The 26,561-nt window shown below is 47.0% G+C and overlaps 1 protein-coding gene across 1 annotated transcript in view; it reads right to left on the minus strand.

Annotated features, from left to right (window-relative positions):
* The window catches only part of LOC140408454 (uncharacterized), an 83,140-nt gene extending 61,299 nt beyond the window's left edge, over positions 1–21,841 (minus strand). Inside the window, exons 1-2 of the mRNA XM_072495680.1 lie at positions 21,409–21,841; positions 20,580–20,986 (exon numbers count right to left, since the gene is read on the minus strand). Of these exons, the coding sequence (XP_072351781.1) occupies positions 20,580–20,986; positions 21,409–21,551 (550 nt within the window). The 5' untranslated portion in view covers positions 21,552–21,841. The remainder of the gene's footprint in view (positions 1–20,579; positions 20,987–21,408) is intronic.
* Positions 21,842–26,561: the final 4,720 nt, after the last annotated feature.

The following is a 26,561-nucleotide window of genomic DNA, read 5'->3' on the forward strand; positions in this document are numbered from 1 at the left end:
ATCGGCGCCCCCAGGCCTGCCACCCCCCGCTCCTCCACTTTCAGGAACCTCAACTGATCCAGGAACTGCCGCATCCCCTCCTCTCCCTCTGGGGGCTGAGACCTATACAGTTCTTCATAAAAGGTCTTAAACACCTCATTTAACTTTCTTGCCCTTCGCACGGTGTCTCCCCTTTCATCCCTAATTCCTCCTATCTCCCTCGCTGCTGCCCTCTTTCGCAGTTGGTGCGCCAACAGGCGACTAGCCTTTTCCCCATATTCATACCTACTCCCCTGTGCCTTCCTCCACAGTACCTCCGCCTTTCTGGTGGTCAGAAGGTCAAACTCGGTCTGGAGTCGTCTCCTCTCCCTGTACAGCTCCTCCTCAGGGGTCTCTGCAAATTCCCTGTCCACCCTTAAAATCTCCCCCAGTAATCTATCCCTTTCCTTGGCCTCTGTTTTCCTTTTATGGGCCCCAATAGAAATCAGCTCTCCTCTGACCACCGCTTTTAGTGCTTCCCAGACCACTCCCACAGGGACCTCGCCATCGTCATTGACCTCCAGGTATCTCTCGATACACCCCCTCACTCTTGCACACACTCCCTCATCCGCCATCAGTCCCACATCTAATCGCCAGAGTGTTCTCTGCTCCCTGTCCTCTCCTACTTCCAGGTCCACCCAATGTGGGGCATGATCCGAAACCGCTATGGCTGAGTATTCAGCTTCTTCCACCCTAGAGATCAACGACCTTCCTAGAACAAAAAAATCTATCCGGGAGTACACTTTATGGACGTGGGAGAAGAAGGAATACTCCCTAGCCCTGGGTCTAAGAAATCGGCATGGATCCACTCCCCCCATTTGGTCCATAAACCCCTTAAGTACCTTGGCCGCTGCCGGCCTTCTTCCAGTCCTTGAGCTGGATCTATCTAGCCCCGGGTCCAGCACCGTATTGAAGTCCCCTCCTAAAATCAAATTTCCTGCCTCCAGGTCCGGAATACGCCCCAGCATCCGTCTCATGAACCCTGCATCGTCCCAATTTGGGGCATACACATTAACCAACACGACCTCCATTCCCTCCAGCCTACCACTCACCATTACATATCTACCTCCACTATCTGCTACGATGTTCTTTGCTTCAAATGCTACCCGTTTCCCCACCAAAATGGCCACCCCTCTGTTCTTTGCGTCCAGTCCTGAGTGGAACACCTGTCCCACCCATCCTTTCCTTAGCCTAACTTGGTCCGCCACCTTTAGGTGCGTCTCTTGGAGCATAACCACGTCTGCCCTTAGTCCTTTCAAATCCGCGAGCGCTCGGGCCCTTTTTATCGGCCCATTCAGGCCTCTCACGTTCCACGTGATCAGCCTCACTGGGGGGCTACCTGCCCTCCTCCCGTGTCGACTAGCCATTACCTTCTCTAGGCCAGTCCCATATCCCGCCTCCGCGCTCCCGCACACTCCCCCAGCGTCGCATTCCGCCCCCGACCACCTTCTCTTTCGCCATTTCCTTTTGGATTTCCGCAGCAGCAACCCAGGTGTCCCCTCATTCCCCCCCCCCCCCCCCCCGCCCCGCTAGATCCCTATCTAGCTTGATTGCTCCCCCCATATCACTTCCGTAAGTCAGCTGACTTCAACTGACCCCGGTTACTCCTGCTCGCTCCTCGGCCCCCCCGGTGTGAGGGAACTCCCATCCGCCTTGCGCCTGTTTTCCCGCCTTATTCTTTCTGGCGCGGGAACATCCCTTTACCTGTCCCGCCTCTTATGGCGCAGCTCCCTTTCCCCTCCCCCTCTCCTTCCCCATTCTCTGACTATGTCCCGCCTCTCCCCCCTCGCCGGCGCCCACATTTCCCCAGTGTCCCCCCCCTTCCCTGTTTACTTCTCACTTAACTTTCACCATCCCATTAACAAAAACAATAATAACAACAATAACAGTTCCCTGCAGCATCAGTCCCTCAGTTCCGGTCCAGTTTCTCTTCATTGATGAAGGACCATGCTTCCTCCGCCGTCTCGAAATAATAATGTCTCTCCTGATGCGTGACCCATAGTCTTGCCGGCTGCAGCATCCCAAACTTCACCTTCCTTTTGTGCAAAACCTCTTTGGCTCGGTTGAAGCTCGCCCTCCTTCTCGCCACCTCTGCACTCCAATCCTGGTAGATCCTTACCACCGCATTCTCCCATCTGCTGCTCCGCACCTTTTTGGCCCATCTCAGGACCTCTTCTCTGTCCTTAAGGCGGTAGAATCGCACGATTATCGCCCTCGGTGGTTCTCCCGCTTTTGGTCTTCTCGCCGGGATCCTATTTGCCCACTCCACCTCCATGGGGCCTCATCACCCATCAGTGAGCTCAGCATCTTACTTGCGTACGCTCCACAGTCCACTCCTTCCACACCCTCCGGGAGTCCTAGTACCCTAAGGTTCTTCCTTCGCGCTCCATTTTCAAGGGCCTCAATCCTGTCAGCACACTTTTTATGAAGTGCCTCGTGCGTCTGAGTCTTGACCGCCAGGCCCAGGACCTCGTCCTCAATACCTGACACCTTCTGCTCCACCACGCGAAGTTCCGTCTCCTGGGTCTTTAAAGTCTCCTTAAGCCCCTCAATTGCCTGTAACAACGGGGTCATTACCTCCTTCTTCAGCAGGTCCACGCACCGTCTCACCACCTCGTCCTGCTCAGGCCCCCATGTCACCTGTGGTTTCTCCGCCGCCATTTTGTTTCACTCCCTCTCTCTCTCTCTCTGATCTTCTGGCTGCAGATTCTTCAGGCTGCAGCTGCCGGCGCCGGTTTTTCCCTCCGTCTTTCGGGGGGGACTCCCTTCCCTCGCGCCTCGCACCGGGTTTTACGGCCGTCCGTTTTATGATGGCTTTTATTTCAGCTTTGTGGCCAAAGGAACACTTTGGTGGTCAGTGACAGATGAGTCAGGTGGTTAGCAAATAGCAGTAGCCACTCTCTGGCTTCTTGTGATGGTTCAAACTCTTATGATGGGCAGCTGCAGAGTAAATGCATCATAAAATCCTTCCTGGTTGTGATACACCTTTGAATTCGAATGCAGTGCCCGCAAAGTGACATGTCTACAGTGAATGGCACCCTGCACAATGGTGAAGCCTGCTATCCTGGTAAGCCACATGCCTGCTCTGCTCGCTTCTCTCTGACATGAGAAAATGAAATATATTCAGCTCTCTTTGTATAAGGAGTCTCAGTGACCTCTCTCATGAAACATTAAATGACAAACTGGGAGATTGTGGAAATATAACCTGTCCCAGCCTTGAAGGAACCTGACTCCAAAATTTGTATTGCCACGGTGACCGTCACAGCCACTGATAATGCCCAGCTCTGAGACTGCAGTTTTGCTTGCAATGTTCAAGTGAACACCTTCTTAGTGAAGCAGATACATCACATACGTGGTTACTTGGTGAGATTGGAGAATTGCTTCCTGAGCAACCTGGGTGGATATATCCTCATGCTGAGAACGTTTCATCCCCTCCTTTTCCTCCTCCCTCTTTAAGCAGCTTGTCCTCCTCGGTGTTGGCTTGCAGTCAAAAAAGTTAGAAAATACTGCATCCCTGACTCGGAGCAAGAGGTTTGAGCAGAGCCCTTGGAGTTAGAAATAAAGACCTTCACTGTCCTTACTGAATCAGATAAACCATTTTGTATAACTGTACACACAGAATTACAATGCATGGTTATCGCGTAGCCAAAAGTAAGTACATAATGTAACTAAGGAATAGGAACAGGAGTAGGCCCTAGAGCCTCTTAAGCTCCCTCATCCAATAAGATCATGGGTGACCTTTGACTTCAACTCCCCTTCCTGCTTAATCCCCATATTCCTTAATTTCCCTAAATGTGATGTGGAGATGCCGGTGTTGGACTGGGGTGAGCACAGTAAGAAGTTTTACAACACCAGGTGAAAGTCCAACAGGTTTGTTTCGATGTCACTAGCTTTCGGAGCGCTGCTCCTTCCTCAGGTGAATGAAGAGGTATGTTCCAGAAACATATATATAGACAGATTCAAAGATGCCAGACAATGCTTGGAATGCGAGCATTAGCAGGTGATTAAATCTTAGAAGATCGCGCATATAGACACTGACATTAAGTTTCTCCCCATCTCTGGATCTGTAAAGATTTAATCACCTGCTAATGCTCGCATTCCAAGCATTGTCTGGCATCTTTGAATCTGTCTATATATATGTTTCTGGAACATACCACTTCATTCACCTGAGGAAGGAGCAGCGCTCCGAAAGCTAGTGACATCGAAACAAACCTGTTGGACTTTAACCTGGTGTTGTAAAACTTCTTACTGTCCCTAAATGTGGATTAATCTCAGCTTTGTATATGCTCAACAAATGAATATCCACATGCCTGTGGGGTATAGAGTTCCAAATTCCACAACCCTTTGAGTGACGATGAGGCATAAAACTTGAGAATGTATAGAATCATTGAAAACATTTTTTTTTTAAGAGTACCCAATTATTAATTTTCCAATTAAGGGGCAATTTAGCGTGGCCAATCCACCTAACCTGCACATCTTTGGGTTGTGGGGTGAGACCCACGCAGACACGGGGAGAATGTGCAAACTCCACACGGACAGTGACCCAGGGCTGGGATTCGAACCCGGGTCCTCAACGCCGTAGTCCCAGTGCTAACCACTGCGCCACCATGCTGCCAGAATGTATAGAATCGTAGAATGGTTACAGAACAGAAGGAGGCCATTCAGCACATTATGTTTGTTCTGACCCTCTGAAGGAGCAATTTACATTGTGCCTCTCCCCTGCCTTCTCCCGGTAGCCTTGCACATATTTCCTTTTCAGATAATAATCTAATTCTCACTTAAATGCCCTAATTGAACTACCCCTACCACACACTCAGACAGTGCATTCCAGATCCAACCACTCACTGGATGAAAGGGGTTTTCCTCATGTCTTCATTTCTTCTTTTGCCCATTATCTTAATTGTATGTCCTTTGTTCTCAATCTTCCACCAGCAGGGACACATTTTTGCCTATCTACTCTGTCGAGACCCCTCATGATTTTGTATACTTGTATCATATCTCCTTGCAACCTTCTCTTCTCCAAATGCTAATGCTTTGACTTTCTCTTTTTCACAGCAGGAAGTACTTATAACTGCCTTTGATGTGATGAGGGACTGTCAATCATAGCAAGAGTATTTGAAAACATTGTCCTTAGCATCAAAGTAGGCTAATGGAGATGTACTCAAGTGTGCAGACAAAGATAGATCAACAATCCACCAAGCAACTATCTCTGGGGTAATAAAATGTCAATCACTGGCTAAAGCAATGTATTGCTGTGAGTAATTGAATGGAAGATTTGCATTTCAAAGGCTGCCAAGGGATTTAAAGCCCTCCGATGTAATGGACTTTCCAGGAAGCCTCTGACACATGGCACAGCTGCTGCTTTGAACACCTCTATCTGAAGCAGCAGATGGTAGGAAAGGGTAAATGAAAATGCAGTGAGTTTTCACTCTACTGCCTAGACTGCTCTTCAGTTTTCAGGCAGGAGTCTCTGACAGGGGTCTGATGAGGGTCTCTGATGGGGGTTCCTCCAATGGACTTTGGGGGCACCTATGTTACACACTTACTCACTTGACCCACTGCAGGTTCCACTGCATCATGGCCATCTTGAAAATACCTGCACCAACCCACACTCATGTGAATCCTGGCTGAGAGAGCCAGAGCATTGGGCTGTTGAACGGATGCAAGTGGGTGCAAATTACTCAATTACATCCTCTTGCCAGCGCGGGGCGTGTAGCTCGCTGCCGCCCTTGGTGGAAAACTGGAGCATCGGAATGAGCGGCGAGCCTGTTTTTAGCTCAACGCTCGATTCTCCATTGGAGTGGGCAGCAGAGAATCCACCTCAATATACCAGCTCAGGACGAAGCAGTGCTCTCTTCAAGTTTAACATAACATCCCTTCTTCTGTACTCTATAAATAAAACCTAGGATGCTGTTTGCTGTATTAACTTGGCTCTCACCTGTCCTGCCACTTCCCATGCACATATACCTAGTTCCCTGTGCTCCTGCATCCCCTTTAGAATTATACTCTGTTTTGATATTTTCTCTGCCTGTTCTTCCACCAAAATGAATCACACCATACTTCTCTGCATTAAATTTGAACTCAGGTATAAGGTGGTAAGCTTGAACAAAAGATGCCAAGGACTTGTAAGTAATAAGGACATGCATCACGTGTATGTTTACCACTACTGGTGCATCAATCTAACAGAAAGGAGAGAAAATATGCAAATCTTACAGCCCTTAATGAAGCAGTAAAGCTGCTGACACTAAATTATCTGATCTAATATTTAAAAAGATTAACCTAAGTAGCTTACACTGAGAAACTGAGTTGAACTGTAATTTCGGTGTCATTATGGCACAAGGACCATGCTGTACCAAGTGCAGTACAATTACTCTATCAATGAATGCTGTATTGACAGGTGGAACAGTCCTGTCATACAGCTGTCCTTATTACATAAGGACTGCAGAGTTGGAGCGACTGAATCACTGAGTAATCATTCTTTTTGAAACAAATGTTCCCACAGACAAGGTGCCCTTGACTGGCACCTATTGGTATTTCAACTGCTTAGCTGAGTAAAGCAAACATCCCATGTGACGTTACCTTCTCTGACTGTGCTGCACAAGAACAAAAATCCAAGAAACAGCAAATAGAAAACAAAGTATTACTTGGAGAAGCAAAAACAGGAGCTGTCGATTCGAAATAAAAACATAAAATGCAGGAAATACTCGATCAGCCAATCAGTCAGGATCCGTGGAGGGAGGAACAGAATTTATGTTTCAGGTCAATGACCTTTCATCAGAACTGTAAGATGTTCAAGATTAACAATTCTTAAAGCAAGGACAGAGTCAAAGGGAATGGTACGTGGGAGTTGGATGGTCTTCAACATAAAGGTGAGAAAAGCACAACAATGAAGGTCTGTGGAGGGCAGGAATAATTTAACAACAAGTGGACATTCCATTGTTGCCTGTTGGATCCATCATCTGTTGCTAGTCACAGTGAATAGCACTGGCAACACAAACAGAAATACATTTCAAACCTTTCACTCCTGTGGCTTTTCATATTTGTGGTTTGCTATCACCAAATTAGGGTTCCACTGTACATAAAATGTTTATTCCAACAGAATCCACTAAATATGTACAAATATAATTGGCAATATATTGGGACAATATTCTGTGATTAAAGGTAATTTGAGATTCTACAGCAAAATCAAAATAGATTTGAAAGGTATATCTGTGCAGAAAGAGTGGAGACTATTTCAGTTCATCTGCCCCTACTCCCCAACAAACACCAACTGAGGTGGAGGGTGTTTAAATTCGGCCTATTGATATTTTATCTTGTTCATATGCTTTAAGACCTTACTTCAGTAAAAAAATTAGCAACTTATTTTAGTACCTTCAGTAATACAAGAATATATCAGGTAAAGGTGACTTCAGATTACAGAATTTTATTATTATTAGAATCTAGGAAGAAATAAAAAGTGGGAGGAGTCATTTAGTCAATCAAATCATCCCACAAACCATTTATGCACAATCCTTTCAACCACAGATCCTGTTTGACATATTAAAACTCCTGAGGGAGCTTTGCTGATGGTTTAGTTCATAAAGGCCTCACCCAACAGAGCCATCCAGACCAGGAAGTTGCAGATTAAATTCCCAGTCTACGTTTGAGTTAGTTGACCCCAGTTTTCAGAATTAGGAACAGAGGAGAAAGTTATTTAGCCCATCATACCGGTTCTGTGGAAGTGTTATTCAGTTCGTCCCACAGTCTTTATTCTTTTCCCTTTCAAGTATTTGTTCAATTCCCTTTTGAGGTTTGTGCCCGAATCTTCTTTCACCACCCTTTCTGGTAGCACATTTCAGCTCATAATAATTTATGTTTCAATTTCTATCCACACATCATCTCTGGTTCTTTTTCCATTAATCACAAACGTCTGTCCTCTATTTACCCACCCAACTGCCACTGGAAACCGTGTTTTCTCATTTACTCTATGAATGTTCTTGATTTGAGGTAGCCGCAATGTAAGTTAGTCAGGGTGCCTCCCCTTAGTTGCTCTCTGGTGATTGATGTAGAGAATCCCGCCACCAGCTAATGCCACGCTGCCAAGAAACACGAGCTGGGGGATCAACCCAATATCTGTTGCTCAACTCCTGTGATCTCAGACAATAACATTGCAATCCCCAAATAATTCCTTGTATCCTTCAGCACCAACATTCACCTTTGCCTATCCAAAACAACCTCTTATATCTGCCTTGGAAAAGCTTTGCAGCTGTTGATTTGCTCATCAACTTTCTCATCCCCCACTTTCATATCCTCATCCCCAGAAAAAATTCCACTGTCTTAGATCTGTGTTCCCCTCTGATACAAGCCCCATCTTTGCTCCCCCAAGTCCAAGGGTGCAAACATTCAGGACTTCAATGGAATTCTTTCCACTTGCCTGGATGAGTGTAGCACCAACAATACTTTAGGAACTTGACACCATCCAGGACAAATCAGCCCACCTGATTGGCATCCCATCCACCACCTCCAACATTCACTCTCTTCAGTACTGACACAGAGTGGCAGCAGTGTGTACCAGCTGCAAAATGCGCCGCAGGAACTCACCAAGGCTACTTCAACAGCACCTTTCAAATCCATGACCTCTATGGCAGCAGAGACATGGAAATGCTACCACCTGCAACTTCCTCTCCAAGCCACACCATCCTGACTGGAACTTTTTTGTCGTTCCTTCATGGTTTCATAGATTATCATAGAATTTACAGTGCAGAAGGAGGCCATTCGGCCCATCGAGTCTGCACCGGCTCTTGGAAAGAGCACCCTACCCAAGGTCAACACTTCCACCCTATCCCATAACCCAGTAACCCCACCCAACACTAAGGGCAATTTTGGACACTAAGGGCAATTTATCATGGCCAATCCACCTAACCTGCACATCTTTGGACTGTGGGAGGAAACCGGAGCACCCGGAGGAAACCCATACACACACGGGGAGGATGTGCAGGCTCCGCACAGACAGTGACCCAAGCCGGAATCGAACCTGGGACCCTGGAGCTGTGAAGCAATTGTGCTATCCACAATGCTACCGTGCTGCCCAACCAGCTGGTTGCTGGGTCAAAATCCTGGAACACCCTTTCCAGTGGGTGTATCTACATTACATGGACTGCAGAAGTCACCACCACCTTCTCAAGGACAATTAACAATGGGTAATAAATGCTGGCCCTGCCAGTGACACGCATGTCCTGTAAAAGAATCTATTTTTTGATAAAGTGAACATTTTTGCCACAAAACTGAACTAGCCATCCATCACTAGAGCAGGCAGGAGAATGTCAAACCCTCCTGGTCCTTGCTTGTGTCTGCTAAAACCATCCACAGCTCTAGGATTATCCTGGACAGCAAAGATAACTCTCAGGTTCTTTCTGATCATTGCCACCTCCATAAATCTGCCCCCATTGTCCCATTCCCAACAAGTGCAAGCAGCTCTTAAATTACTTCCCACCAAATGGAGACCATCTGTTCAGCTGCTGCTGGCCCTCTGACCTCTTCCAATTGTGCACTCAGCCAAAATTCACCTAGCTGTGAGCTTCTGCCTCTCTTCATTGTCTCTATCATCTCCTGCATGCTTTCTGTGAGCTCATCTCAATTTCCATACCTACCGCCCATGCTTGCATGAAAATGTAAATAGTTCCTCCTCTGGCTGTTTTCTCTCTACTCATCTAAAAACTGCTATCTTCACACCCTCGCCAAAGAAAACCTCAAAATCTCAGAGTTTGAAACTACTGCGGACCTCTTTTCTGTTCAAAGTCCTGAGACATATTGCTGCCTCCCAAACTCACGTCCATCTCTCCTGCACCTCTCTTTTTGAATATCTCCAAATCAAACTTCTTCCACTCTCACAACATTGGAACAGCCCTAACCTAAGTCATGTCTGACAGTCTCTGTGCCACATGGTCACAGTCATTATCCCTCCACAACCTCCTCAATATCTTTGCATTTACCTGTCAACTCAATTTGCTGTCCCTACAGATTTAACTTAACCAGAATAAATGTGAATGATCACTGTGGATAAAATTGACAGCGACCCGAATGTTAGGCCCAATATAAAATTGGAGACGCTAAATTAAAAATTGGACATTTTAAATTAAACCACAGTCAGGCCTGCTGGGAATTCGAACTTGGCCAAGATCAAATACACTGAACACAGACAGACTGCCAGGATATGTCTGGGCCGGCCCTGTCAACAACACATCAGGAGATGATCAGTTCTTTTCATATGGATCAATTGGGTTGCCCAGATAAAGCTAGACTTTCTGGCACCCAGTTACCATATATGGAGAGAGGATACTTGCAAGCAACACACCTGGGGTTGGGTTTCGGGTATCCTGCAGAGTCACGATCAGCAACATCATTGGGTATTATGACCTAAGGCCCAAGACCTCATTGGCTGAGGGCCAGAGAACCTTCTGAAAAGGCATGAAGAGGAGTATAAAGATCGACCACCCAGGACCCTCCCCACGAAGACTCGGCGCAGAGGTGGCAGAGAAGATTGGATGATCGACCAAAGATGGAAGGAAGCAACGTGTGGGACCCATCGCGGACGAAGGCCCTGAGACAACTGAAACGCAGAGAATTGGACTTGCGGCTCGACTGAGTTCATTGATAGTCCACAATAGTCCTCAATTCCGGGCCTCACAAGGCTGCATACTTAACCCCCTACTATACTCCCGAAACACACACGACAGTGTGGCAAAATTGGCTCCAACTCCATTTACAAGCTTGCTGATGACATGACTGTAGTGGATCAGATCTCGAACAACGATGAGTCAAAATGCAGGAGGGAGATAGAAAACGCAGCAGCGGCACCAGGATTAATGGCCACTGCTGGGGACTGCACCCAGTCCCAGAAGGCAAAGAGAGTTGTACTATTGTCATGTAGGAAACACAGCAAATCTGCACACACAAAGCTCCCACAAACAGCAATTTGATAATGACCAGATAATATGTTTATTTTTGTGATATGGATTGAAGGATAAATATTGACCAGGAAACCAGGGATAATTCCCCTCCTCTTTTTTAAAATAGTGCCCCGTGATCTCTTATGCCCACCTGAAAGATGGTCAGGACTTCGGTTTAATGCCTGATCCGAAAGAAGGCATCTGCGACAGTGCAGCACTCACTCAATACTGCACTGGAATGTCAGCCTTGATTTCTGTGCTCATGTCCTGGAGGATCCACAACCTTTTAGCTCCGAGGTGAGAATGGTATCAATTGAGCCACAGCTGACACTTAACTCAAAATATCACTTTTCTGTTCACTTGCTGATGAAGTTTTGACTCAGGAAATGTTTTGGGACACTTTGGGTGAGATTCTCTGTCCTCCCCATTGGCCGGATCTACTGTCAATGGGATTTCTCATTGAATCCACCCCATGCTGCAGGGGGATGCGCAGGCGTGAACAGCTGGAAGATCTTGCCCTTTATCATGACTTCATCTACATTCTAGCAACAATTATTCTGGAAATTCTCTGAGGAAATTACCTGAAAACAATAAGCGCTGTGCTACTCAGGGCACCTTATTGGAGTCACCAGGAGAAAAAGACTGCTTGATCATTGGCATCTTGCCAGGAGAGATGGCAGGTGGACATGAGGCCAGGCTGAGCTCCAGGAGGGTGAGATAGATTCCTTTAGCTCTGCAGGTACAGGACTCCTCCAACAGGACCTTCAGTGTCCGAAAACCTGTACACCCTCTCACTCAGCCCCTGAACATTCCTGCCACTCTGCCAGCCAGGACACGCCACATCTTAGTGGAAGTGAGTGCATGGCGCCCACATATGTTACTTCATCAGCACGTGAGTGATTAATCAACAGGTGTCTATTTTAGGTGATCAACAATTAGGAGTGGAGTGCCAAAATCAAACTTTCAAACTGGTGTGTCAAATTAGCTCAGCACCCAGATAATCCTTTTTTGCACTCTTTGCCAGAAAAGTCCTCATCCCATTGCCTACATTTTTACAATAATGTCTATATTATTATTGTCCATATTGTAAACTGTTCACTATAGAATAAAAACAACGGCACAAATGAAATGAATTAAAAATCTATGTGCAGTTGAAATGCTTACCTTGTTTGATCATAGAATTTACAGTGCAGAAGGAGGCCATTCGGCCCATTGAGTCTGCACCAGCCCTTGGAGAGAGCACTCCACTTAAGCCCATACCTCCACCCTGTCCCCATAACCCAGTAACCCCACCTAACATTTTCTTCTGGCCACTAAGGGTAACTTAGCATGGCCAATCCACCTAATCTACACATCTTTGGACTGTGGGGGGGAAACTGAAGCAGCCAGAGAAAACCCACGCAGACATGGGGAGAACGTGCAGACTCCACACAGACAGTGACCTAAGCTGGGAATCGAACCTGGGACCCTGGAGCTGTGAAGCAACAGTGCTATCCGATCAAAAGATCTGATCAAAAGATTTCCAAAAGATGTCCTTTAACTATGCTTCTCTGTTGGATGTACTTTGTGGGGGTAAAAGTAGCTTGCATTTATAAAGCACCTTACATGACCTGAAGTGAATTACTATGTGATATTCAAATGCGCAAAGCAAGCCCCCACAAGTAGTATTGAGATAAATTACCAAATAAACTGTTTAATGGCATTGGTTGGGAGATTGATATTGGTTTGAACATCAGGTGAACTCCCCCGGTCTTCTTCAAATCATATTGTAGTGTCTTTTATCTTCACTGTTGAAAATAGATGGTACCTCCGTTGGTACTGCCAACGGCATAGTGCAAATCCGAGAGACTAATGGTGGTTTGTAGATTGAATCAAATAGAAGTGGACTCAAAGTGCCCAATTCTCCCAGGGTTGTTAATTTGTAAAGCTTCAGATATAGATTTGGATGAGTGCAAGAAATTGGAAACTCCCAGTAAGCAAATAAGGAATCTGTGGCAGCTTTCCAATATAGGACAATGGTTTGTGCTATGGTGGTGTTTTCACTGGACCCTCTTCTTGGCCAGTGGAGCTCTATGTTTCTGCTCACCTTTTTTAATGCTCTTTCAAACAGTCAGCCTCCAGTGTCATGGCCATCAGCAACTGCCTTCCAGTTGTCAGTATCATTATCCACGATCTTCATATCTTGCTTGCAAGAGTCCTTGTAGCAGAGATATGGATGCCCAGAGATTTGTGATCCAATGGCCAATTCACTGTACAGAAGGTCTTTGGGCATAATGCTGTCATCCATCTGATAAATGTTGCTGAGCAAGCATGGACATTGTTGGCTCAGCAATGATCATAGACTGATGGAATTGGCAAGTCCCGGGACCTCAGAATTGGTGACCTTGTCCAGCCAAGAGATGCTGAGGACAGGTCTGAGACAGTGAAGGTGGAAACTGTTCAGCATTTTCTCTTGCCTAGCATATGTTTTCCGGGCCTCGCCACTGAAGAGGAGTCAGCTGAGAATGCAGACTTGGTTGATTTGCAGTTTGGTGTTCTCAGTCAGGTTGCTGCTTTTCCACACTCTCTTACTCAGCTTGAATATAACTGCTGCAGACTTTGCGATATATGTGTTGGACTTCAGCATCAAATGACGTTACTGGTATTGTGGAGCCCAGATATGTGAAGCTATCAATAACCACCATCGTCACATTGTCAATGCTGATGTGTGATGATATTACAACATTCTGGACTATGTTGTAGTCCAGAACAACATTGTCTGCTTGATGGCTGAAGATGAAACCAAACTCTTTACATGTGTGTGTCTGCCCATTTGCTACTGCAGATGTTCCTCAGTATGAACTATCCAAATCGAGAATATACTAAAATGGGAAAAACAAAAATGAAGGGATAGCAAGATGCCGACATCAATGTACAAGAAAATGGGGGCGCAGTCCAGTACGCTATGCATATCTGATGGCTGCTGAAGTGGGGGAAGTGTTGTGTGAAGTAAGGCTAAAAAGGTAAAGAAGGTTGCCCTCTGTGCAACTCCATGCATCATCTCCAAGGATGGGTCTGAATTACAGCATGCCTGGAAGGAATGGAGCCAAATTTCAGGATGCAGCTGATTGTTAGTGTCACTGGTTACGTCGGTACTGTGCTACATGATAGCAACAAGTGTCCTTGCAGTAAATTGCACAATTCTTCAACTGGCTCCAGTGACTTGTGAAGACAATTCCACATGGTCATTGCTGGACACTGAAGACATGGTTGATATGTTGGTGGGTTCAGCCAAGCAAGGTACATATTAGCTAATGATTGCCTTGTCATGCTTTCCTTCATGCAACATGAATGACAGTGCAATGTACTGTGCTTGAATTTCTTCCACCCAAAGGTAGCTTGTCAGGCATTCCCATATCTTAGTGATGTCATTGGGTATGCTGTCTCAACTTTCTTTAAACAAGATAATCACTGCCAAAGCTGTGCACGCTCACCTATGCAGTAATTGTTGTGTGTATACTGAAGCATGGATGCAGAGAATCCCTCATGCAGTCTGGCCTGTTTAACATTCCTTCATTGGTCCTTCCTCTTTTCCCCATCTTATTATAAAACCTCAAATAGGGGTGTAACTATTAAGATAACTATTAATGCCAGAAATGGTGGTGAAGGTAAAATATAGCGACCATTGACACTGAAAACCTTAAAAAAAAAAAATGTTTAGAGTACCCAATTATTTTTTTCCAATTAAGGGCAATTTAGTGTGGCCAATCTACCTAACCTGCACATCTTAGGGTTGTGGGGGTGAAACCCACGCAGACACAGGAAGAATGTGCAAACCCCACACAGACAGCGACCCGAGGCCAGGAACGAACCCGTGTCCTCAGCGCCATAGGCAGCAGTGCTAATCACTGCGTCACCGTGCCGCACCGACACCGAGAACCTAAGTGCCACGAGGAAAACAAATAAAATAGGACCCAACAATATACAGTGGGATTTAAAAAAATTTCCCCAGACATGCCAGTCTTATTTTCTTCATTCAAGACTGCAAAATTATTGCTAATTTGTACTACACTGGATGGTTCTATATTGTTGACCTCCACATAACAGAAAGTAGAAATTTGGAGCATTGGCGCGAACCAGTTTCACTTAACATCTACACCACATCTGCAGAATGACTGTCGTTGAAGTATGTACAAACTAATTGAACGCAACGTCTTCACAGCTGGCAGACGATTAAACGTTTTTAACACCTAAAAATTAGTTTATATTACAGGATCTATTACAGTATTGAGTCTCTTAGTTGAAATTCAATCATTTTGATGGGTTCTATTCTGTGATTTGAAAGGCAAATAATTAGAATTGTGTAATACAAATACACTGGGCATGGTTTATAGAAGCATTGTAGATAAGGATTGAATTAGAATCAAGAAGTTTTATCTTTTTAAAAAATTGTGTCAATCATATATTGTTTGCCAACAAAAACGCATCAACATTAAAAAAAAGTCAAACAAGCCAAAAGTAATTCACTTTCCCAAACCCTGCTGCAGTAAACTGGCCTAGTTAGTATAAATGTGTGAGAAGAAGCTGTGAATAAAAATCATGTATTTACAGTTTATTAATATTTGTTAATAAACTGTTTACAACCAAACAAGAAAGTTTCTGATGATAATAATAATCTTTATTAGTGTCACAAATAGGCTTACATTAACACAGCAATGAGATTATTGTGAAAATCCCCCTGTCATTACACTCCGGCGCCTGTTCGGGTACACAGAGGAGAATTCAGAATGTCCAATTCACCTAACAAGCACGTCTTTCGGGACTTGTGGGAGGAAACCAGAGCACCCGGAGGAAACCTACGCGGACACGGGGAGAACGTGCAGACTCCGCACAGACAGTGACCCGAGCCGGGAATCAAACTCAGGACCCTGGCGCTGTGAAACAACCGTGCTAACCACAGTGCTACTGTGCCGCCCCATGATAGATGGTGTTATGGGCCAGGGTTTGTAGAACCCCAAAGTGTATCATGGAGTTGACATGTCCTGTGGCCATTTCATTTGTTTAGCCACCTTCTCAAATGAAACGAAAAAAGCTTCCACCTCCTTCTCGCCAAACCTTGGAAATGCTTGGACATATTTAAATAGATTCCTACCAAGCCTTCGACTATGACGCTCTTTCTCACTATCCTCATCACTATCATCCAACTGTACATTTCCCTTTATGTCCGCCAATTTTTATATAAATGTTTTTTATTGAATTTTGAACAAAGTATATTTGCCATTATGTACACAGGATATGATATATGTATAAGTAGGCATCTGTTTGTGCCGGAGAGACAATTCCAGAGGGCAATCCTCGAATGGGTCTGGTACCGGTGCTGCCCCTTGCTTCTCCCAGACTGTTTTCGCCGCCGTTGTCTTCTCGTGCACACTACCGCTTCAGCCGGCCCTCCCGTCTTCCGCCTGTATTCTCCTTTTTCTCTGTTCCTGTGGATGTCAAGTTAGTTAACGTTTCCCTGCCCCTCCCTTCCCCCCCCTCCCTCACCTACCTCCCTGGCTCTCCTCTATTGTTCCCTGTCTCTTCCCTCCCTCCCCCCCCCACCCCGTGGTTTGCCTTTCCTTCCTCTTAGATTGAGCTGTCCCCCCCTCCCCCCTCTCCCGGTCTATCTCTCCCTCTCATGCTTTGGCTGCTTTCCCCTGGTTCTTGGAGACCTGGTGATTCTCCTGCTTGTTTGTTGGCCACAACCAGGTCCCGGAACAATTGGGAGAATGGCTCCCACGTTCTGTGGAAGCCGTCGTCTGACCCTCGGATGGCGAATTTGATTTTCTCCATTTGGAGAGATTCCGAGAGGTCGGACAGCCAGTCTGCAGCTTTGGGTGGTGCTGCTGACCGCCAGCCGAACAGGATTCTACGGCGGGCGATAAGGGAGGCAAAGGCAAGGGCGTCTGCCCTCCTCCCCCGGAATAGATCTGGTTGGTCTGAAACCCCGAAGACCGCCACTTTCGGGCATGGCTCCACCCTCACCCCCACCACTTTGGACATTGCCTCGACGAAGGCAGTCCAGTACCCCACAAGTCTGGGGCGAGACCAGAACATGTGGGCGTGGTTGGCCGGGCCTCCTTGGCACCGTTCACATCTATCCTCCACCTCCGGGAAGAACCTACTCATACGGGTTCTTGTTAAGTGGGTTCTATGTACCACTTTTAGTTTTGTCAGGCTAGGCCTTGCGCACGTGGAGGTGGAGCTGATCCTATGCAGTGCTTCGCTCCAGAGTCCCCACCCTATTTCGATCCCCAGGTCCTCCCATTTCATTCTTGTTGCGTCCAGTACGGTGTCGGCCCCTTCTACCAGTCAGTCATACATGTCACTACAGTTTCCTTTCTCTAATATGCTTGCGTCCAGTAACTCTTCCAGTAATGTCTGTCGTGGCAGTTGTGGGTAAGTCTTTGTCTCCTTTCGTAGGACGTTTTTGAGTTGCAGGTACCTTAGCTCGTTCCCCCTGCCTAGCTGGACTTTTTCTGTCAGTTTGTCCAGTGTTGCAACCCTCCTGTCGGTGTATAGGTCCCTGACTTCTCAGTGTCCCCCCCCCCCCGTCCTGTCTCCACCTTTAAAAACATTTTTAAAAAAAATATTTTTATTCTCCATTTTCACATTTTTGTCTCCACCTTTTGAAGGTGGCGTCAGTCAGTGCTGGTGTGAACCTATGGTTGTTGCAGATGGGAGCTTTGTCCGACATTTTGGTCAGGCCAAATTGCTGCCGTAGTTGGTTCCAGGACTGGAGGGTGGCTATCACCACCGGGCTGCTGGAGTGTTTTTTGGGTGGGGATGGGAGTGCCGCCGTGGCGAGGGCCCGGAGGGAGGTCCCCTTACAGGAGGCCTATTCCGTGTGAACCCACTCGGCTTCTGGCTCCTTGATCCATCCCCTTATTCGCTCGGTCGTCGCCGCCCAGTGGTAGAATTGTAGGTTTGGGAGGGCTACCCCTCCCCTTGATTTTGTTTTTCGTAAGACCTTCTTTGGGATCCTAGCATTCTCCCCCCCCCCCCCCCCCCCCCCATACGAACACCATAATTAGTTTGTCTAATGCTTTGAAAAAGGCCTTGCGGATGTAGATCGGGATGGATCTGAATAGGAAGAGATACCTGGGCAGCACGTTCATTTTGATCATCTGGACTCTCCCCGCAAGGGAACATCTGCCAATTTTAACTGACTGTCATGTTTCATGGCCATTTTCTGAAGTTCAAACTCTCTCTCTTTATCTTTTTCCCTGATCTGTATCTCCCTTTCTCTTTCTTTTTGTTCTGCTAGGGCTATTTTTTCTTTTCTCCTTTCTCTCTCCTTTTCTTTTTCCTCTCTATCTCTTTCTCTTTCCGCTCTCTCTCTTTCTTTTTCCTCTCTTTCGTATTCAAGCTGCTTTAATTATTTCTCCTGGTGCTGTTGCTTAATCTGCAACTGGATCTTTGCCATTTCTAATGAGTCAGACTGTATCTCAGGCAACTTTAAATTACCTCATCTTTTTGCATTTTGTCAGGTAATGTTAACTGCAATGTTTTTGCCAAATCTAACAGTCTGCTTTTAGTCTCTGTCCGTAAGGCACTGCGTGTGACCGTCTCCACCCCCTAAAACTTCAGAGCCTCTGAAAGAGCCATTATCCACAACACACTCTCTACTTAACTGAAATATCACACCTGAAAAGCAACCACAATATGCTCACACCTCACCGTCTTTAAGTTCACAAAGCCAATCCAATAGATTGACTTTTATCCTCCTCGAGCCCCCAATTTGTTATGGGCCAGGGTTTAGAGAATCCCAAGGTGTATCATGGAGTTCACCTGACCCACAACTTTTAATAGATTGTGGTATGGGGAGCATACAGCCCACTCTACAGGTGTGGTACAACAGAAATGGAAAAGTATTTTTTAAAGCAAAACAATGTTTATTCTATGAACTCAAGTTAACCTTTTGAAAACATACAGTGAACATCTTAGCAACCATCAATTCAAATACAACCCCCAAAGAATACAACACTACGTAATCCTTAATAACTTCCCAAACAACATCCAGAAGACAAAGAAAAACCTTTTAACAGAAGCACATTAGGTTTACATTCACTACTGAGAACATTTATAATTCTGAATTCACCAAATGATAAAGAGATAGTCTTTTCATGGCAGAGAGATCAACAGTACACGTGCTCTGTCTGGCTTCAGCTCCAACACTGAAAACAAAACTAAAACACACCCTGCAGCAAACAGCCTAAAACGAAAGTAAAAAGTTGACAGACAGCCCAGCTCCACCCCCACTCTGACATCACTGATAAACACCCATTTCTTAAAGGTACATTTCTTAAACACCCATTTCTTAAAGGTACTCTCACATGACAATGGTTACAAAAAGATATTATTAAAAGTCTCTGAAAACAAGCAACATTTGTTGTTGGAAAGAATGCAGATTTTTTTCAGATGAGCTGCAATCTGTCCAATGCAGGTTGTTTGTCTTGTGGGACATGCATTTACATACAATGCAGTGTCTCAAAGTGCAGGGGAGGGGGCCTAGATAGAGTGCTCTTTTGAAGGGTCGGTACAGACTGAAGGGGATGAATGGCCTCCTTCTGCATTGTAGGGATTCTATGGAAATCTGAACCTGCTGGTGATTTTAGCCTATAGGCTGCACTTTGGAAACTATTTTCTATCTTTCTTTCCAAATTTATTCTACGGCACACATCCCTTGCCTTGAAATGATGTGAGTAATTTGCTAACAGATCCCTGCAGTCAATACCATTCTTGGTCCAGCAAGTATTAGAATGGGAAGTCATGATCTGGTTTATATGACAGTGAACAAGATGTCATTTGCCACCAACCCAGTTTTGTATGCTTTTAAATCATAACAAGTACATAGATTGAAGACTTGTGGTAGTTGTTCTTTACAAGATATCCTGTGTGAAAAGAACTTCTGCCTCAGAAAGAGATACTCTTCATAGAATCATAGAATCCCTACATTCTGCCCATCAAGTCTGCACCGATCCTCTGAAAGAGCACGCTATGTAGGCCACTCCACTGCCTTATCCCCGTAACCCCACCTAATTGTTAGACACTAAGGGGCAGTTTAACTTGGCCAATCCTCCTACACTGCACATCTTTGGACTGTGGGATGAAACTGTAGCACCCGGAAGAAACCCATGCATACACGGGGAGAGCATACAAACTCCACACAGACAGCCACCCAAGTCCAGAATTGAACCCGGATCTCTGGTGCAATGAGACAGCAGTGCTAGCCACTGTGCCGCACTTTTAATCTAAATTACCTTTAATCTAAGATTTAAAAAGTGAGCAATAAATCTAAATGGTTGCAAAAAGATTATATTGTAATATAATAGGTAAAGAAAATGGAGGCAGGTTCACAGCTGATTGATCATGGTCAGACACATAGAGTACTGCTATTTGACTATGAATGGGCAGAAAATCTAACCCAGGGGCTGGTAGCACCGATATTGCTATCTGATTGGCTGCCCATTGCTCTTCGTGAACATTTTCTAAATTATTCATTACAGACCTGCATGTAATAATTTATCTCCAGAGTACAACCGATCTCTCATCCGCACAGACCTCAAAAAATGTACCCATTTATATCGCAGGAACAAAATTGTTAAACCTCACCTTTAAATGCTGCCCAGTGCAATGCATTGTCACCTTCACTGTCACATGCTTGCAGTCTGGCTCCTTTCCCCACCAGGTAGCAACAGAGGGCAATGTGTCCGTATTGTGAAGCTATTATGAAAGGAGTGCATCCTCTCTCATCCATCTCATCCACTGAAACTCCAGCCTGCAGTAGGATGTCTACGACCGTGATCTGGCCTTTCACTGCTGCCCAGTGAATGGGTCGCTGAGCCGGTTCAGAGCGGCTGGGCAGATTGACAGGGAGCCTCAAGTCTAATAGGTATCTGAGGAGAGCTATGGACCCAGTGAGAGCCACCCAATGCACAAGAGTGTATCCTTTCTCATCGTACTGAGACAGAAGCTCTTCACCTCCAGTCTCTACCAGCGTTTGCACTTCTGCCAGGTTTCTACAGAGAGAAAAAAGTAACAGGCAGCATTTTTAATAAGAATAACTTAGGCAATTCGTACAATGATTCTAACACTAATTATTGCTGCATTAAAGAAGAGCATTAATCCAAAAGGGGAAATAAGTTTTAATTCTGGCATGACTTGCATGAAACTTCACTTTCTTCATTAAACATTTCAAAATGACCTTGTTTATTTAAAAATAAAGTTTTCGAATCAACTTGCGCCTTCTCCAAATGCAACGACAAAGCGTTATCATTAAATATACGAATGACACATATAAAAGGACTGCCGTGGTTCCGGTGACAGCAAGAAAAAAAAGTCAAATATAAACACACTGGGAAAGGGGGGAAGGGATTGGGAAATGGGGAGGGATAAACGTAGGAGAAGTACATCGAGAAATGCGATGCCTTGCATCACTCACCCCGTTATCAGAGCAGGGACTATGTGCTGCCAGTTTCCATGCCCCAGTCTTTGACCCCCTCCAGCAAGTTTATCTCTGCCACCTCTCCGGGGTAGTTGCTGTCTGGATCCGAGACTGGGCTGAGAGGAAAGAGCCGCCACCATCGCTAAACTTGTCCTAGTTGTGCACTCACTGAGTGGGACATGAAGTACTCGGGCCGGCTCCTCCCCCTCCTGCAGTCACAGTCCAGCTCCATGTGTATGACCGGTGCCGTTTACTAAAGAGTCCAAAGTGCCACTGTCCCCACCCATTCATTACTCTGCAAAGACACTCGGACAGCCGGCCAGGCCACACAATCTAATTACACAGCGGACTATCGCCGAAGTACTGCCTTAAATCCTTGACAAAGGCAGGTCTGTGTGGCAATGTGTTTAAATTAATATGGTCAAATACTCGCAAGGAACTATTTGTGGCAGTGGAAATCTGGAGACAATAAATGGAGCCGCCCTCTGCTGGTGACATGAGCTCCCACCCACAGGGCAAAGCCCTCTGAGCTCCCACCCACAGGGCAAAGCCCTCTGCTGGTGACACGAGCTCCCACCCACAGGGCAAAGCCCTCTGCTGGTGATATGAGCTCCCACCCACAGGGCAAAGCCCTCTGCTGGTGATATGAGCTCCCACCCACAGGGCAAAGCCCTCTGCTGGTGATATGAGCTCCCACCCACAGGGCAAAGCCCTCTGCTGGTGACACGAGCTCCCACCCACAGGGCAAAGCCCTTTGCTGGTGATATGAGCTCCCACCCACAGGGCAAAGCCCTCTGCTGGTGACACGAGCTCCCACCCACAGGGCAAAGTCCTCTGCTGGTGATATGAGCTCCCACCCACAGGGCAAAGCCCTCTGCTGGTGACACGAGCTCCCACCCACAGGGCAAAGCCCTCTGCTGGTGATATGAGCTCCCACCCACAGGGCAAAGCCCTCTGCTGGTGACACGAGCTCCCACCCACAGGGCAAAGCCCTCTGCTGGTGATATGAGCTCCCACCCACAGGGCAAAGCCCTCTGCTGGTGACACGAGCTCCCACCCACAGGGCAAAGAGCTGGTCCCAACTCGCGTCCACTCTATTTTACAGATCTACAGAAAGTCAAGAAACAGCACATCCAGCCAATCAAGGCTGTGGCGCTGTTTTCCTCCTCATGAACCATCTTCAGGTGAATGAAGAGGTATGTTCCAGAAACATATATATAGACAGATTCAAAGATGCCAGACAATGGAACCTACCTCTTCATTCACCTGAGGAAGGAGCAGTGCTCCGAAAGCTAGCGATTTGAAACAAACCTGTTGGACTTTAACCTGGTGTTGTAAGACTTCTTACTGTGCTCACCCCAGTCCAACGCCGGCATCTCCACATCATGAACCATCTAGTATAAGCCTGCACCAGATTCTCCGATTCTGAGGCTTAGGCTGGATCCGTGGCGTTTTATGTGGGAAAAAAAATCGGCTCTGCCCCCTCATCGATGCTGCGACTGGTGGGGGCTAGCAGCCTCACCACGTAAAATGCCCGGCCTCCCTGACATAAACAGCCGGAGAATTGCCGGGTCCGTGGCCACGCATGCGCACGGCGGCGACCAGCAGCAGTCGTGCTGTACAACATGCCGCGGTCGTGCGTGGACCCAACCTGCCAGATAGTGCCCCCCTGGAAACCCTCTGGCCATCCCCCACAAGTCCCCCCAGCCCTCACCAAAGCTCCCCCGGCCAGCAGCACGGCTCCCGGCCAACTAGCACTGCTGGATACAGTCCACAGCCACCATGCCGGGTTCCCACATGGCTGGGACCACATGTCCCCAGCGCCATTGTGAACTTGGCCCATCGGGGGCAGAGCATTGGGGGGGGTGCCTTCAGGTGATGTCCTATGGCTGTCCCAACGGCGGCGTGTCATTTCAGAGGGGAACGAGTCGTAAAAAGGGATTCTCCGTCCGATTGGCGATTAGAAAATCGGCGTCGGGAAAGGGAGAATCCCGTCCCCTATCTCGTTTCAAGCTGTATATCTCAATATCCTTCCCTTTAAAACAGGAGTTTTAAGTTCAGTACTATAGAAAGGTTCTCAATTACAAAGCAGGTGGGTGCAGTGCAGTCATTTAAAATGTCTTCGGGTATAATGAATTACAAAGAGGGAGTGGGAGAAAACAAAAGGGAAGGTGGGGTTGATTAAATGACAGAAGGGATGGATGATGGTGAAAAGCAAGAGGGGATGCTAAAGTAAAGGAACTGCAGGTGGGGTAAATGGCAACGGCAGATTCCAGCTGTCTGAAAAATATAGGAGCAGTGGTTATGACCTGAAGTTATTTTGAACTGGAAGTTGAGTCCAGAAGGCTGGCTAAAGTGTCTAATTGAAAGAGGAGATGCTGATCCTCGAGCTTTCGTTGCGCTTTGTGGGCGGCATAGTTAGCACTGTTGCTTCACAGCGCCAGTGTCCCGGGCTCGATTACCGGTTTGAGTCACTGTCTGTGCGGAGTCAGCATGTTCTCCCGATGTCTGCGTGGGTTTCCCCGGCTGCTCCAGGTTTCTCCCACAAGACGGGCTGTTAGGTAATTTGGGCATTCTGAATTCTCCCTCAGTGTACCCGAACAGGCGTCAGAGTGTGGCGACTAGGGGCTTTTCACAGTAACTTCATTGCAGTGTTAATGTAAGCCTACTTGTGACACTAATAAAGATTATTATTATTGGAACAGTGTAAGAACTGCTGCCAGATAGGGACAGAGATTTAACATGACAAGCTACAAAAAGTTCAGAGTTGGGCTTGCAGAATGAATAGAGATGTTCAGCAAAGCGATCTCCCAATCTGCATTTGGTCTGCACAACATACGAGCATCATAAGGAGCAAACAATACTCCTTGTTTCATATGCAAGGAGCATTTGGGGCCCTGATTAGTGAGAAGGGAAGTGGTGACTTTTGGTGGCGGCCATGGTGAATGGTTGCACACAGAGCAGCTCCTGCTTGAAGGCATAGAAAAGAGCTCTGTTTACCCCAAATCAGGAGTAACTTCGATGGAAAAGTGTAGCTGAAGGTCGGAGAAGTTCCCCCCCCCCCCAGGTGTGGCATGTCTGCTGGTTACCAAACCTGGCAGAAGAAGGTGAAGGATCTGGCCAAGGAGTTACAAGAAACCTATGATGCAGTAGCGTTTGGAAAGATGGAGGAAGGTGAAGGGTCAGTATAAGTTCGAAGACCCCAGATGGAACAGTTGATGGCCTTTATTGGGGAAGAGTTCCGTCAGCAGAGGACGGAGGTGCTGGAGGACAGATCGAAGGCCACCAAACGAGCTGTGGCGCCCCTGCAGGCTCGATGGAAAGGGTTGAAAAGTGTCTATGAGGCACAGGAGTTGGAGACCCGAGAGATCGGGAGGGTGATTTCGGACCACAGGGATCGAATGGTGGTATTTGAGGAGGAGGTGGGGCTCTTAGGAGACCTTTGCAAGATGCTGAGAGCAAAAGTGGAAGAACAGGAAAACAGGTCGAGAAGGCTGAATTTGCGAACAGTCGGCCTGCTTCAAAGATTGGAAGACACGAGTGCCACGAGCTATGTCTCGACGATGTAGGCAGGATTGGTGGCGGAGGCTGTGCTGGACAAGGCCCCTGAGGTGGATAGAGCGCACAGGTCTGTGAGGCATAAGTCGAGAGCTGGGGAGCTGCCGCGGGAGGCGATCATAAGACTCCACAAGTTTGTGGAGAAAGAGAAAATCCTGCAGTGGGTCAGAGGAGCAGAACTGCGAATGGGAGGCGAACAAGGTCCGAATATAGCAGGACACTGAAACTGAACTGGCAAAATGGTGTGCTGGGTTCAACAGGGCTAAGGCAGTGCTTTATCGATGGCAGATTGGGATGCTCTACCTGGCGAAACTATGGGCAATTTATGAGTGCGGATTAATTTATGAGGGCAGGATTACTTTGAGACCCCAGAAGCGGCCAATTACTTTATCAAGGAGCACAAACTGGGGGAGAACTTTGGGAGACGGAGGTGCTGGCTCTCTGGAGTGATGGAAGATACGGGTAGAGTGGGGTTGGAGGGAGGAGGGGGTTCCTTTCCTCCCAGGTGGAGGATATTTCTTTTTTCTGTTGGATCGACAATGGTTAGCAGGGGTGAAAGGTTTTTAAGGGGGTGCAGCCCCCCCCCTCCCCCAAATCCTGCTGCCCGTGACGGTGTTTTTTTATTTTGTTTGTCTTTGGGGAGGTGGCCTGTGGTCTGAGATGTGTCTTTGTTTGGATGGGGGAGGGGGAGGGATGCAGGGAGCCTTCTACACATAACAAAGAGGTGAGGGTGAGGGAGGGGTATGTCCTTTGGGCAGGAGTTGCTACGCTGGCAGGTAATGCGGATTAACAGAAGTGAGGTGGAGGAGATGGCCGCGAGAAATGGCCGAGGAGGGAAAGGGCATTGGGGGGAGGGGCTGATGGGGAGTGGGGGAATGGAGGGAGATACAATGTGGCAGAGTTGGCGAGGAAGCATGGTCAGGGGTGGAGAAGGGGGCCATCTTGGATGGGCCCAGTACAGGATGAAATCAGAGGGGGTAGAACTGAAAGGGGAGGATGGCTGACAGTAGAGGGGAATAAGTAAGGCTTATAACATGGAACGTACGAGGGCTCAATGGACCGGTGGAAAGATCTTGGGTTTTTGCGCACCTCAGGCATTTAAAAGCGGAGCTGGTCTTTCTGCAGGAGACACACCTCCGCATGAAGGACCAGGTTAGGTTGAGAAAGGGATTGATGGGTCAGGTATTCCACTAGGGGTTTGACCTAAAGTCGTGGGGGGTGGCCATCTTGATGAGCAAGAAAACGGGGTTTGTGAGTGTGAAGGAAGTGAGGGATCAGGGTGGGGCTATGTGATGGTGAGGGGATGCCAGTGGTATTGGTGAAAGTATAAAAAAACGATTTGGGATGATGTTGGTTTTATGGCAGCAATCCCCGACTTGGTCATGTACCAGTTGATTATGGGAGGAGATTTTAAATGTGTTTTAGAGCCGAGGGTAGTTAGGTCGAACCCCAGGTCGATGGATAGGATGGGAATTGCAAAGGATCTGGAAGGGTTCATGGAAAAGATGGATATGGTGCACCCGTGGTGCTTTAAGAACCCAGGGGAAAGGTTTATAGGGTGTTATGGGCGAGGCGTTTTCAGAACCCCAAAA

Source organism: Scyliorhinus torazame, chromosome 3 (genome assembly GCF_047496885.1).
Source record: "Scyliorhinus torazame isolate Kashiwa2021f chromosome 3, sScyTor2.1, whole genome shotgun sequence".
Taxonomy (NCBI): domain Eukaryota; kingdom Metazoa; phylum Chordata; class Chondrichthyes; order Carcharhiniformes; family Scyliorhinidae; genus Scyliorhinus; species Scyliorhinus torazame.